The 13884-nt window shown below is 36.5% G+C and overlaps 1 protein-coding gene across 2 annotated transcripts in view; it reads left to right on the top strand.

The window, feature by feature from the left end:
• LOC127421475 (zinc finger MYM-type protein 4-like) overlaps positions 1 to 11887 on the top strand; it is a 51046-nt gene extending 39159 nt beyond the window's left edge. Inside the window, exons 21-27 of one of the 2 annotated variants that reach the window (XM_051664537.1) lie at positions 480 to 589; positions 785 to 938; positions 4869 to 5020; positions 5138 to 5252; positions 6910 to 7149; positions 9108 to 9234; positions 11171 to 11887. In XM_051664537.1, the coding sequence (XP_051520497.1) occupies positions 480 to 589; positions 785 to 938; positions 4869 to 5020; positions 5138 to 5252; positions 6910 to 7149; positions 9108 to 9234; positions 11171 to 11378 (1106 nt within the window). In that variant the 3' untranslated portion in view covers positions 11379 to 11887. The other variant, XM_051664539.1, reaches the window with a different exon arrangement.
• The last annotated feature ends 1997 nt before the right edge of the window (positions 11888 to 13884 follow it).

The raw sequence follows: 13884 nt of genomic DNA, 5'->3' as shown, positions 1-13884 counted from the left end.
ATAGTGACATTTTAACATTTGGGTAGGATTTGCATGTATTTTTGTCACATTGTTCTAACAGCTTGAGGTTAGCTTTAATGTAAGCGTCCTCTCAGCCTTGTCGGCAGACATACTGCTGTTCTCTACTAATGCAGCATTTAGTCAACAAATTAATTTATAATGATATGACAACGTGTACTGTAGTGTACAGTATGCATACCTTTTCGTTGTTGATGTTTTAAATCTGCATCTGAAGTGTTCTACACCATGCAGAGTGTAGTCTCGTGTCATAACAAACACCATAAGGCATATATAGTAGAGGCCGCTCTCATAATATATAATAACAGTGGACCCTTCCCAGCCGCTCCAGCACCGGACACAATGAGGAAAAACTATCGGTGTGGATTTTTGCTGATAACCGATAGTTCCAGAAATCAAGGTCGACCTCTATTATCTACCATTGATAATACTTCATAGATGTTTACCCCTTCAAATTTCAGAGAGCATTGAACTTTTTAGACAGTCAGCCCAACAGGAACTGGAGAGAACACATTCTGTCAAACAGAGAACTCGCAAGAGAGGCCGTGTCAGCTTCCAAGAAAAAAAACGGGTATGAGCATCCAAATTATCCAAAGTAATTATTTCTGACCTTCCTCAACCACTATGTGATGTGCTAAATCTTTTTGTGAACCCTGAGACATTTGTTCTGGGACTTAAAGATTTTTTCCCCCAACATGTTTCTCTTAAACATTCTTCCAAGTCACAGGGAAGCTGGATGTCTGAAATTTGTTTTTGTTCTGTTTAGGTCCGCAAACGTGCAGAACGTGGGGCAGCCACATCAGCTTCAGACACCATCGCTAACCTCTCCAAACTGCAACATGAGTATGGCATCAATGCCTGGAAGGGCTGGGTACGCTGGAGAAACGCCCAACCCAACATGGAGACTCCCAAATTTGGCTGTAAGTCTTATACAAAATGTATATATACAGCGACTTAAACATAGCATTTAAAAGGGTGATGGCATTGTTTTATTGTTATTATTTTTATTATTATTATTTTCTGTAAGGTACATTTATATGTTAATGAAGTTTTTTTTTGCACCAAAACAGTCTTAATTTAGTAATATATGATAATTTTCCACCCAGTCTCTAGCCCTCTGTCTGAAGCACTTGGTTTTGGCCTCAGCGTCTCCTTAAAACTTCAATGTAAACGCCCACTTTTATGATTGGCTAACATCATGCAGCCCCTTGAATACAGCAATATCTATTTTAAATTAAATCGGCACATTACATCCGAGTCTATCAAACTGTTCACTCAAGAACAGCAGCACCATAAACTATATATATCAACAATCATGCTATTTGGAATATTCATGAATGGAATTGGTTACTTACAGTTTTGCATTCGGTTCCATTAGTGGTTTCAACTGCCTCATCTTTAAACAAGAGTTCCTTTGCAAAGCTTGAATTATTTTGTGACTGGTTCACAAGTATATATCTATACTGATATGAGCTGAAAACATATATACACTCTGAAATGAGCCAAACACACACAATACAGGGTGAAACGTTTCGCACATACATAATCCAATGCATGGTGAAAACTAATGCACACACATCATCCTGCACTGATGCAATCAGGAACTTTGTTAAACTTCAGTCACTATTTCCTGGTGTTTGGATGCTTCAACAGAGGCCGAAGCAGAGACGGTGGTATTTACAGGCATGACATCTCACATCTTTCATCATCTGTTTACTCTGGATGAGATGTGGTTTCCCATCCAGTTGCAGCAATGAAATGGAGCAGAACAGACGCATTTTTCAAGATTACGCTTATACCGCTCTTTAAGCGGCACCAGAAACGCATCAAACCGGTCAAAGATGTCCATCTAGTGCATGTTTACATAGACCAACAATTAAAAATGTACACGTTTATACTCAAAACAGCATGATACAATGTGAGTCTCCTTCAAAGAGTTATAAGTTTGTCTCTTAAAAGTGCCGTGAGATGTATGATAATGGCCAAAGCAGTAAGTCTATTGCATTTTTATTAGAAAAACTTTTTAAAAGTTCAAATGGGCACAAGAAGGTGTCCTGTGTAAGTCAGCTTTGGTTTGCAGGAATATTAGGCCCATCTGTCTTGTTCTCTCCTCTTCATTTTTCTGATTGAGCGCCACTGGGCGGGCCAAGGGTGTGATGATGTAAAAGTAGGCATTAATGTCTAGCTGTAGAGGCAGTCATGTGCTGACGTATTCATCTGCAACTTGGTTGAAATAAATGCTCTTTTTGTATTGAGGAAGTTTTGAGTTCTGAAACTTGCAGTATGTTTTAATAGTACAATAAACCCTTAAGCCCCGTTAACACCGCAAGCGACACAGAGCGACAAAGCGACAGGATACCATTCATTTTCCATGGGAGCACAGTGACCTTTGGTGAGAAGATGTGGGCATGGCGAGCAACATGACAGATTTGAGAAAAGTCTAACTTCATGCAAATGACGGCGATATTCTGGATCGACTACCAATGGGAGAGACGCAATGGCGCTCGCGTCATCCATCTCCTGTGAGATACTGCTGTGGGGTGCCTGCAAGACAAATAAGTTATTCTGTGATGTTTCTCTAATGTTGTAAGTAGAGCCCGAACGATATGGGATTTTTGAGACCGTTACCGATTTTAGAGAGGGAAAATTCACTGATTATCGATATGGTGACCGATATATCTAATTTTTGAGCTGGAATGAAAACAGACCTTTTTTATGTGGATTGTGCACCAGTTTTGCGATATGACTATGCAAAGGTACTCAGAAGGCTGCTTTCTTAAACAAATATTTTTATCAAAGAACATTTGACATTATTATTATACATTGTCAACAAATTCTAGAAATGAACACAATGTAACAAAAATACAATAAATAGCTTAATAAACATCAGCACTGTATGCTTAGTATGTCAATTGCTGACCATTTAAATAAAGAAAAATACAATAAATAGCTAAATAAACATCAGTACTGTTTAGTATCAGTCAAATATTGACCATTTAAATAAAGAATAAATAAAAATAAAATAAATAGCTTAATAAACATCAGGGGCCAGTTGCACCAACTATACGTACGTTACAACTTAGCCTAGTTGTTGCGTAAATGGGCACTAAGTCACAATTTACGCACCTACTAAATATTTGAGTGTTGCACCATTAAATTTATGTAGGACGTAACCCTATGTATAAACTAAATATATACTGCAGACCAGGAATAACTGATGGAATAAAAAAGCAGACTCATTTAATGACATCAATGAGCTCATGTTTTGGTTGACAGGCTTCAATCCTTTTGACTTATATGATGGTGTTGGCATTTACACTCATTTACATGTATGAGAGAGAGAGAGAGAAAAAAAACTTAAGCGGCTCTTCAGCATGAAACCGATCTAACGGTGCCGTTTTTAGGGTGCGTCGCCTGGTGTCAAGTTTCAACACATTCAAAATATATAAAGGATATTAAAATGAATAAATGTCTATTTTTCCAGCCTGTTGTATTAGTATTTATCACCCCTCATTTATTTTAGATACAGTTCCTATATATTATTATGTACACAGGGCAAATATACTATTTATTAAATCTACTTTTATTACGTATCCTATTTTAATGTCTGACTTTTAAATATGACATTTTATAAATGACACGACTGGAATTGTTCGGTTGAAGGGGGTACCAAACTGTGAATCCTGAACAAAACAGTTTGGTGAATACATGTTAACACATCAGCTTCCACTCAGCTGACAACAATGAAAGTAGTTACGTGGTTATCTAGTTAGCTATAAGCTCGTTGTCACGGAGAGTAAAAGATGGACTTTATTTACTTTCCAGTATTGTGTCTCACCAACTAGGCAACAGCGAAGCATGAAATCAACACTCAACAGACACAATCCACCTTCGCACCGTTGTCTGCTGAGCTGCAAAAAGATGTTCTGATGTTTACCTTTCAATCTGCTGCATTACTGACTGCACTGACAAACTATAGCTGTCTAACAGCAAACAGATGTGATAAACATGAGTGACATGGTTGTCAGGGACAGGGTTAACGTTATATTACTTATATAAAATGATGGGCTAATTTTTTATTAACTTTCCAGTATGTATTTCACAAACTAGTTAGCAATTTAATGAGTAGAGATCGCTCAAATCCACACGGTTTAACTCCGCCCTGTCTGCAGAACCACGGTCAGCTGTAAACAATGGAGTCGGCGCGTGCTCTGCTGGACAAACTACGCTATGACACCAATTCTAAAGCATTGTTTTCTGCATTATATGTTCTGAAAAAAAGTTTTCATATCGGCGCATATCGGTAAAATATCCGCCGATACGATATATCGGTGAAAGGCTAATATCGGCCGATAATATAAGGGATTTCACTGCTCTATATCATTTGTCTGTAACCACATGCATGGATATAATAGAACAATGTTGCGTGGAAAACTATGTCAGAAACTGTTGGCATTCTGAGCGAGTTATATTTTATTAGATTGTCTTGTTAATGGTATGATGCAACGAAGTTATATAAAACACTTTCCCTTGTTCATTTTTAGAGGCAAGACAACTAATTCCTGGTCAAATTAGAATGATATCTTAGTTTTACCAGCAGTATTATTTGTATTCAGCCTTTTAAAAGGTACTATGGCCAGACATGCATTCCACCAATAGCGTTAGAGCGACATCAGTAGGAACGCCCACAAGCAACTTCATAGTATAGAGACTACGGACACCAAGCGACAATGTCATTTGCGCTGTGAACGGGTCTTCACATGTCAAAAGATCAAGGAAAGTTTAATTCCTCATGTCATGACCCCTTTAAAGCCCTGTAAGACACTTTTTTCCCTTTTCTTTTTTTATAGCACGAAATATGACACTTAAGGAAGACTTGTTGAAGTGCAGCACTGCTGAGCTCAGCTTTGGCCTCTGCAAGTTCATTTCTGAGGTTCATCGACCCAATGGAGAGAAATACAGTCCTGATAGCATCTTTTATCTCTGCTTAGGCATCCAAAAGGTAAAGCACAAAATCACAGACACTGTTGCTAATGCGTCACTTTACTTACTTTTTCCACTGGTCATGTATATTTAATATGTTGTATAATGCTTATTTTATCTGGTCCTTGTTGTTCAGTACCTGTTTGAGAATGATCGGATGGAGAACATCTTTGCAGATATTTTTTACAGCAAATTTTGCCAGGATATGACTAACATGCTCAAGGGGTGGAAACCAGCTATTATGCCCAGTGGTGAGTAATTTCAAAAATGGAAATGATTTAATTGATTGTAAATTAAATTATACATTTGTGTTTCTAAAACACATACCCATGCTTTATGTAAGCATAGGTTTTAGGCTTTGGTCCTGTGTAAATAAAATGCCGCATCAGAGAAGCTTTGCCATCGTCATGACACTCACACATGACATTGTTTTCTTTCAGCTATGCATGAGAATCAACACCTTTTGCAGCGTAAAGGCAGAACAAACCAATTGCAATTTAGTATGCAAATGTTACTATGATGTCATCACTGTCTGTTACATTTTTAATGCTGAATATTCTGTCAATGTCAGTGGGAGATTGTAAAACTTTAGTGTTCAATTTCTTGAAGTATAAAACCCAAAATAGATGGTCAGTAATTTAAGTGTTTCAGGCTGAATTAATTGCAGAGGTTTAATACTTGGGGCAGAGCTTTAAAACACATAGTGTTTGTCAATACAGTGTTCCCTTTCAAGCATTGTAATTGTTTGTGTTAGGGGTGTAAAAATAAATATCGTATTGTATCGTACGATATGACACTCACGATTCAGTTTCATATGTATCTTACGATACATAAACACATTATAGTTTAATTAAAACCAAGCAGCGCAACATTACTCCCGTAAAGGCTGTGCTGAGTGCTCACAGGAAAGCAGAGCAACATATCTACAGTACATAGGTGAGATGATCGATGGCAAAAGGCAAGTAGATTGTACTGTAGCAGTACAGCTTTTCGAATTCACCAAACAACGGTATCACGTCCAGGTGCTATAGTACATTAAACATGTTGTTTTATTTATGCTGACATCACTGCGCAAATCAGTGGATTTGCGAGGCAGAAACAGCAGCAGGAAGTTTAACAGCCGCTTCGCCCAGCTGACACTCAGCGTGACATGCACAACAAGATGCTCATAACTGTCAAAGAACAGCTTATTTAATAAACCGACAACGTAAGAGACCCACGATTACATGAGACTTATAATTCTCTGCTTTTGACTTTGAAATGTTGACCGCTTTGAGAACAACACTTGCTCGCATTGGATAAGCCGGTAATAATGGCGATAAATTTTACATGCAATGTGTGAAAATTGTGTGTGCGCCGATCGTTTTTTGCACAAACAGCTAAATAATATTGGATTATGTACATATATAGTAGAGCCACAGGTCATGTTGCTCTCAGTTTGTTTTTTTTCACCACAAAATAACATTGAGTATTTCCTTGCTACAGTCACTTTAGCTCGCTCTCTGGGTGCTTTCAGACAACAAAGCATGACTTTCTATAAAGCTGCTTTTAAACTATGTTTATTGTGAAACGTGCTATACAAATATATGACAAATAAATATACAAATAAATGACTAGAGTGTAGACAAACTTATTTTATCAAGAAATAGTTCATATTTTTTTCTCATAACAGTCGAACTAAATAAATGCAGTGCAATTAAGTTACTTTATTGCAGTTTAGGTTACTTTATTGTAGAACTCTGCTTTTTGTTGCCAATGTCAGACACTGTTGTGTCATTTATGATTTAAAAGACATTTATGTTGAATCCTTGAATAAGTTTGAGCGAAACATTTGTGGGTGCTCGTATCGTATGGTATCGTGAAATTGTTGTATCGTTACATGCCTAGTTTGTGTGCGTGTTTCTGCAGGTTATGTTCATTCTCGCGTGGAGGAGGAGTACCTGTGGGACTGTAAGCAGCTGGGGGCGTTCTCACCCAGCGTCCTGCTCAACACACTGCTCTATTTCTTCACCAAGTTTTTCAAATACAAGACAGTGGAGCAGCACCGCCGCCTCTCTTTCGGCCACGTCATACGCTGCTCTCGGAACAAGGGCAGCAACAAAGTAGCCTGTTTGCGTTTCTATCCGCCCAAAGAGGACGCAAGCACAGGTTAGTGATTAGTCACACTGTGATTGAGTGTGGCTATGTTTGGAATGGAACATAACCTGAACTGAATTGCTATATTTTTTTTTCTCACAATATTGTATCGATATTCGTGCGCCAAACATGGATATTTTTACATTATTCAACATTAATTTTATGGTCATGGGAAAAAGCTTTCTATTACCCAATTGATCTAGTACTTCTGCAACATTCCCTTAGATTGGGCAGTTATAATGCTTTTACGCTGAGACAGAACAGAACTCCTTTAATGTCTCCCACAACACGGAAGTTTGTTGACCGCATGGATATGTCAGAGACTATTCAAAATCCGCCTTTTAAATCCAGAGTTTGGCAACATTTTGGTTTGCCATATTCATATCCAAATTGTCATGTCCATAAAGGTCTCAAAGATCCAGAAAAAGCATTGTTTATGTTAAACATTATAGTTCACATCCCCAGAAGTAATTGCTCTTTTGGTCATTAGCGCATTAATAAAGAGCATTTACCAGTGCTCCGGTATTGTCTGGCATGAACAGGTTGTTTCTGTCAAGCTCCAATTTGACATTAAAGAAGCATAAAAGCACAATTAAGTTGTCTTTATGATGCGTGCATAATATTCAAAGTCTCTTGAAGCCATACAATAGTTTTGTGAATTGCAAAAGGATGTTTATAAGGTAAAATACAGCCTGCATGCACAGCGTGCTTTAGTGAATAAGAGCTATGCTGCTATGTTGTTGACACACACACACACACACACTGTATACATCTAGAATGCACGTGGTCCGTAATTCGCAATATGTGAGTGCCCCGCTGAGCTCCATCTCAGATGTACAGTACATGCTTGATGGTTTGGTTTGCTTAAAACATGCAATTGAGAATGGCACCGGAGGAGCATTTCACCTATTAATCATCATATTAAAACTACTGTGAACTACAGGTCTACATACAGTGTGGGAAAAAAAATGTAAAAAGACTTATTTGAGGGTAAGTGTTGTTTATGTACAGAAATACATTTTTTTACATTAAAATTATTTCATGCACTTTTGTATCAAATTAACAATGCATTTGGTGATTTGGTAGCAGTTTCTGAAGTCCAATAAAGAATGAAAAACCGTGAGTAAATACAATAAAAATAAAGAATCGCAATAATATCGTATCATGACCTAGATAATGACATAATAATGTAGTATTTCACCTTGTGATTCCCACCCCTACTGAATACTGCACATTATACACTGTATACTGTCTTTTAAAAACAAATAGTAATTGAAACAGTAGGTATTGTTCCACGAGAATTTCAAACAGTACCATGTGTCATTAGTTGGGTTTCCAGCCATGTATTTTTATGTGCATTTTTGGATATTGCATAAAAACTGGTGGATGGAAACACCAAATGCAATCTCCAAAATGTGCATTAAAAAAATGTATACGTTCGCTTGAGGTGGATAAAAAAAAAAGATTTCGATAACAAGAAATGTGCATAAACTATGATGGAAACATATTTACCGAATAAACTGTCATTTATAAGGGACACAAGATGCACTTCAAAAAAGTCATGTGATTGAGTAATTCGTATATAATTGGACTAACCAACAGACCAATCATTGCATCTTACAAACTTAAACTGTGCGAAAAGAGCAGATTTATTTACACTTTTGAAAAATATATTATAGATCCGCACGGTAATGATGGAGGAATGCACACACAGAACTGTGACGTACTGTTGTTCCCAGATATGAGACAAGTTCTTTAGTGTTTTATCTGTGTTCTAAACCGTGAGTATTTTATAAATAAGAGTCACAGTGGCAAGAATGTATCCGGATGTTATTGTATTTTTTTTTTTTTTTAACAAATTGAAATTGCATGTTTTATTCAACGAGTGCCATCCAGTTGTCATCTTGGAATGACAACCCCCCCCCCCCCCCCCCGTCATTTTGTTGAGTTGTCTGTTTTGTTCAATTTAGATGGTGTCCCTGCAAAGAAGAGGAAGGAGGAGGAAGACGACAATGATAGTATGCTAGAGATAAAGCAGAATTTAGAGAATCCCCTACGCTGTCCTCTCAGGCTGTATGAGTTTTATCTCTCAAAATGGTATGTCAGCAGTGTATTTTTTTGTTTGCAATTTGACCAACAGCATGTATATGTGTGTGTGTGTGTGTGTGTGTGTGTGTGTGTGTGTGTGTGTGTGTGTGTGTGTGTGTGTGTATATATATATATATATATATATATATATATATATATACACACACACACACACACACACACACACACACACACATCGATCAGCCACAACATTAAGCATTCACAGCATTCTGAGATGATATTCTTCTCACCACAATTGTACGGAGTGATTATCTGAGTTACCGTAGACTTTGTCAGTTCGAACCATTCTGGCCATTCTCTATCCCAGGAGATCAGCAGTTACAGAAATACTCAAACCAGACCGTCTGGCACCAACAATCATCCATGCGATTTATCTAATCAGCCAATCGTGTGGCAGCAGTGCATAAAATCAAGCAGATATGGGTCAGGAGCTTCAGTTAATGTTCACATTAACCATCAGAATGGGGAAAAAATTAGATCTCAGTGATTTGGACCGTGGCATGATTGTTGGTCCAGACGGTCTGGTTTGAGTATTTCTGTAACTGCTGATCTCCTGGGATTTTCACGCACAACAGTCTCTAGAATTTACTCCGAATGGTGCCAGAAATAAAAAATATCCAGTGAGCGGCAGTTCTGTGGACAGAAATGCCTTGTTGATGAGAGAGATCAACAGAGAATGGCCAGACTAGTTAGAACTGACAAAGTCTACAGTAACTCAGATGACTGCTCTGTATAATTGTGGTGAGAAGAATAGCATCTCAGAATGTTATTCTGAGATATGGGTTAGCGCTGTTTTGGTGGCAAGAGGGGGACCTACATAATATTAGGCAGGTGGTTTTAATGATGTAGCTGATCTGTGTGTGTGTGTGTATATATACACTACCAGTCAAAGGTTTTGAAACACTTACTCATTCTTTATTATAATTTTTTTTCACATTTTAGAATAAGAGTAAAGTCATCAAAACTGTGGAATAACATAAATGGTACTATGGGAATTATGTTGTGACTAAACAAAATCCAAAATAAATCAAAACTGTGTTATATTTTAGCATCTTCAAAGTAGTCACCCTTTGCCTAGAATTTGCAGACATGTACTCTTGACATTTTCTCAACCAACTTCTTGAGGTATCACCCTGGGATGCTTTTTAAACAGTATTGAAGGAGTTCCCATCTATGTTGGGCACTTATTGGCTGCTTTTCTTTATTATTTGGTCCAAGTCATCAATTTCAAAAACTTTTTTTTTTTATTACATTTTAGATTTATAATGAAATAAATTAATATGGTGGTACAATTATATTTTTGTCTACAAAACTATTGTCAAATATTTAATCATACTCCTTCAGATAAAAAGATTTTTAAGATCATGAGAAACATTTCAGTCAAGTGTTTCAAAACTTTTGACCGGTTGTGTGTGTGTGTGTATATGTGTGTATATATATATATATATATGTGTGTGTGTGTATATATAATGTAAAATGAGTCCCAGTATATTGATTTAATTGGCCTCTAGTCAGCCATTAAAGGTTTCATACTGTCACAGGGTTATAGTTTAAACATAATACATTTATTGTAGTTCTTTTAAATCTAATTTTCATTAGTTTTCACTCTTATGTCTGTTATCTTTGGTTTATTCAGTACATTTATTTTTTGTATTTTAAGGCTGCCAAAGTTAATGTGTTAAATTATATAAAAAATATGTTTAATGCTGTGTATCTAAAAGTAATGTGTTGTTTTGATTTATGTTTGTTTTAGAGGTATGAATTTATTTTAATTTACTTTCAGTATTTCCAGTTAGGTTTTCAATGAAGTTGTTTTCGCATCAACAAATGTTTTCATTTATCAGCTCACAAGAGTCAGTTTCTTTATTTAATTTGGCCTCTGATTACCCATTAAAGGTTTCATACTGTATGTTGCTCCTCCTAGCTCGCCCAGTGTGAGACAACGCACAACCCAGTTCTACCTGACCCCTGAACGCTCCTGCGTGCCCAACAGCCCAATGTGGTTCTCAACCACCTCTCTGAGTGACGAAGATCTGGACTGCATGCTCACACGCATCCTTACAGTCAGAGAGCTGCATCTGGAGGAAGACAAATCACCCAGTCAGACGGATTCAGACAGTGACTCAGACTGAGACGGTGCACATAAAAATGACTGTTGATCAAATGGAGGTGTCTCAGGAGAAAGATTGCTCCTGGATTTTCCTCTATTTAATTCCACAAAGATGAGAAAACCTAAATTCCATCTTTTGAGATATTAACTGTGGTTCTGATGGCTGAAAAGCAATTGATTTTTCATTGTATTTTCCATATTCAGTCAGCTAGTAGTTACAAGACTGTACAGTTTTTATTCATCAAGTGTATTACAAAAAAGTATATTTGAAAAATGCTTACAGTTCGAGGACAATATTGAATTTCCTGCTACATTACATACAAATGATTATGAGCCACATTTTTTTTATCACACAGAAGCACTAAAGACATTGGCAGCATCATTCTAAATTGACCATTCAAAATTTCAGCTGGAGGATCTGCCCTTTGTTCATTTGGAGGGGGGAAAAAAAATAACTTTTTTGTTTTTGCACACATGCACACGGATAATTCTGGATTTTTTTTTTTTTTTTTTTTGTGAATAAAAAGACCATTAAACTAAATCTGTGAGTGATCTCTTTTTAAAATAACCTATATAACCCATAATTTACATACATTTTATGCCATTCCAGAAGCATATCCCTTTCTTCTGCTTAACACAAAGATTTTTAGAAGAATATTTCTGCTCTGTAGGTCCATACAATGTAAGTGAACTGGTACCAAATTTTGAAGCTCAAAAATCACATAAAGGCAGCATAAAAGTAATCCATAAGACTTTAAATCTGGTTAAATCTGTGTCTTCAGAAGTGTTATGATAGGTGTGGGTTAGAAACGGATTAATATTTAAGTCCTATTTTACTATAAATCTCCACCTTTGACCAGACCTAACTAGTAGGTTGCGAAATGCACAAAAGAATGTGAAAGTGGAGATTGATAGTAAAACATTGACTTAAATATTGATCTGTTTCTCACAGACTCCTATCATATCACTTCTGAACACATGGATTTAACCACTGGAGTCATATGGATTACATTTATGCTGCCTTCTGTGCTTTTTGGAGCATCAAAATTTTGGTCACCATTCACTTGCATTATAGAGACCTAGAGAACTAAAATATTCTTCTAAAAATCGTTTGTGTTCAGTAAAAGAAAACGTCATACACATCTGTGATGGCATGAGGGTGAGTAAATGATGAGAGAGTTTTGATTTTTGGATGAGCTATTCCTTTAAATTGATGTGCTCTCACACACATTACATTATGTTTACATGTATCACAAATCATATTTCTCTAAAATCCAATATCCTGTCAGAGAAGACTTTATTTCGAACAGATGGACTCTTGGGAAGGAGGCATCAAGCAGCAAATTCTTGCCCAGGGTCTGTGCTTGTTTGGGAGATCTGGACTCACGTATTCCTTTGAATGATTCAATGCATGCTACATCGTAAAACTGCAACCATATAAAACTGATGATTAAAGTTGCTCCATGCATGTGCAGTCCTTACCCTGTGGGATCTCTCGTTTCTTTTCCAGTTATCTGGTTCACTGCTGATCCAAAAGCTTAAAGGAATGATTTTACCTATAGAACATCTCAGCATGTCATGAAGGTCAAATATTTGTGGTTCACATTCACATAAATGAAACATTTTAAAGAAATAGTTCACCCAAATATAAAAATTCTGGCAGATTTTACTCTTGTTCCAAACCTATATGTGGTCAGAATGTAAGTTTCACCATTCACTTGTATGGACTAAGAAAAAAAAAAAAAAAAGTTGCAATGAGAGTAAATGGTTACAGAGGTTACCTGCCTTACATTTTTCATGTTCATCAGAAGAAAGTCATACAGGTTTGAAACAACTTGCATGAGTGAATGATTACAGAATTGACATTTTAGGATGAACTATTCCTTTAAATGCTAAATTTCAAATATGTTTCATCTTTTCAAAATTTGGTTTGTCTACCCATAATCATTACCGGTAATCATCTTCATACTCATCTGTCAGGCCAATCCAGAGCTTAATCTGAATATCCATGCTTCCACATGTCCCGCATCCAATTTGAAAAGGAAACACGTGACCAAAGTCCCAAAATACTAGGCCTAATACTCTCTGACACTGCTTACATGCAGTGCTGGGTAGATTACTAAAGAATTCTAATCGGGGACTGATTACAAATTACATGACTAAAATTGCAGTCAGTAACATAATCTCTTGGATGATATTTTTTTAGGTAATTTTTGGATTACCTCTGACCTAACCTCTTGTTTATTTGATATGCATATCATATGCATATGTTTGTTTTACTGCAATTTTTGTAACAGACTTCGAGAATCAATTATTAGTGAAGGACTGAAGGTCACTGGATATGATGCAGACATAGTATTTCACAGCTATTCATCAGATATTAACTTGCATAATTATTCATCATGAGGGGGTAGGATGATTTAGGATAATAAAAAATACAAAAATGTAAACATTTTTAAAAAGAATTAAGAGGATCAATAAATGATAAACAATTTACTGCAGTTTTATGGTTAATGTGTAATATTTTC

This window comes from Myxocyprinus asiaticus, chromosome 30 (genome assembly GCF_019703515.2).
Source record: "Myxocyprinus asiaticus isolate MX2 ecotype Aquarium Trade chromosome 30, UBuf_Myxa_2, whole genome shotgun sequence".
Lineage (NCBI taxonomy): Eukaryota > Metazoa > Chordata > Actinopteri > Cypriniformes > Catostomidae > Myxocyprinus > Myxocyprinus asiaticus.
Note: the sequence above shows the minus strand (reverse complement) of the source record. Positions and strands in the feature narration are given on the sequence as shown.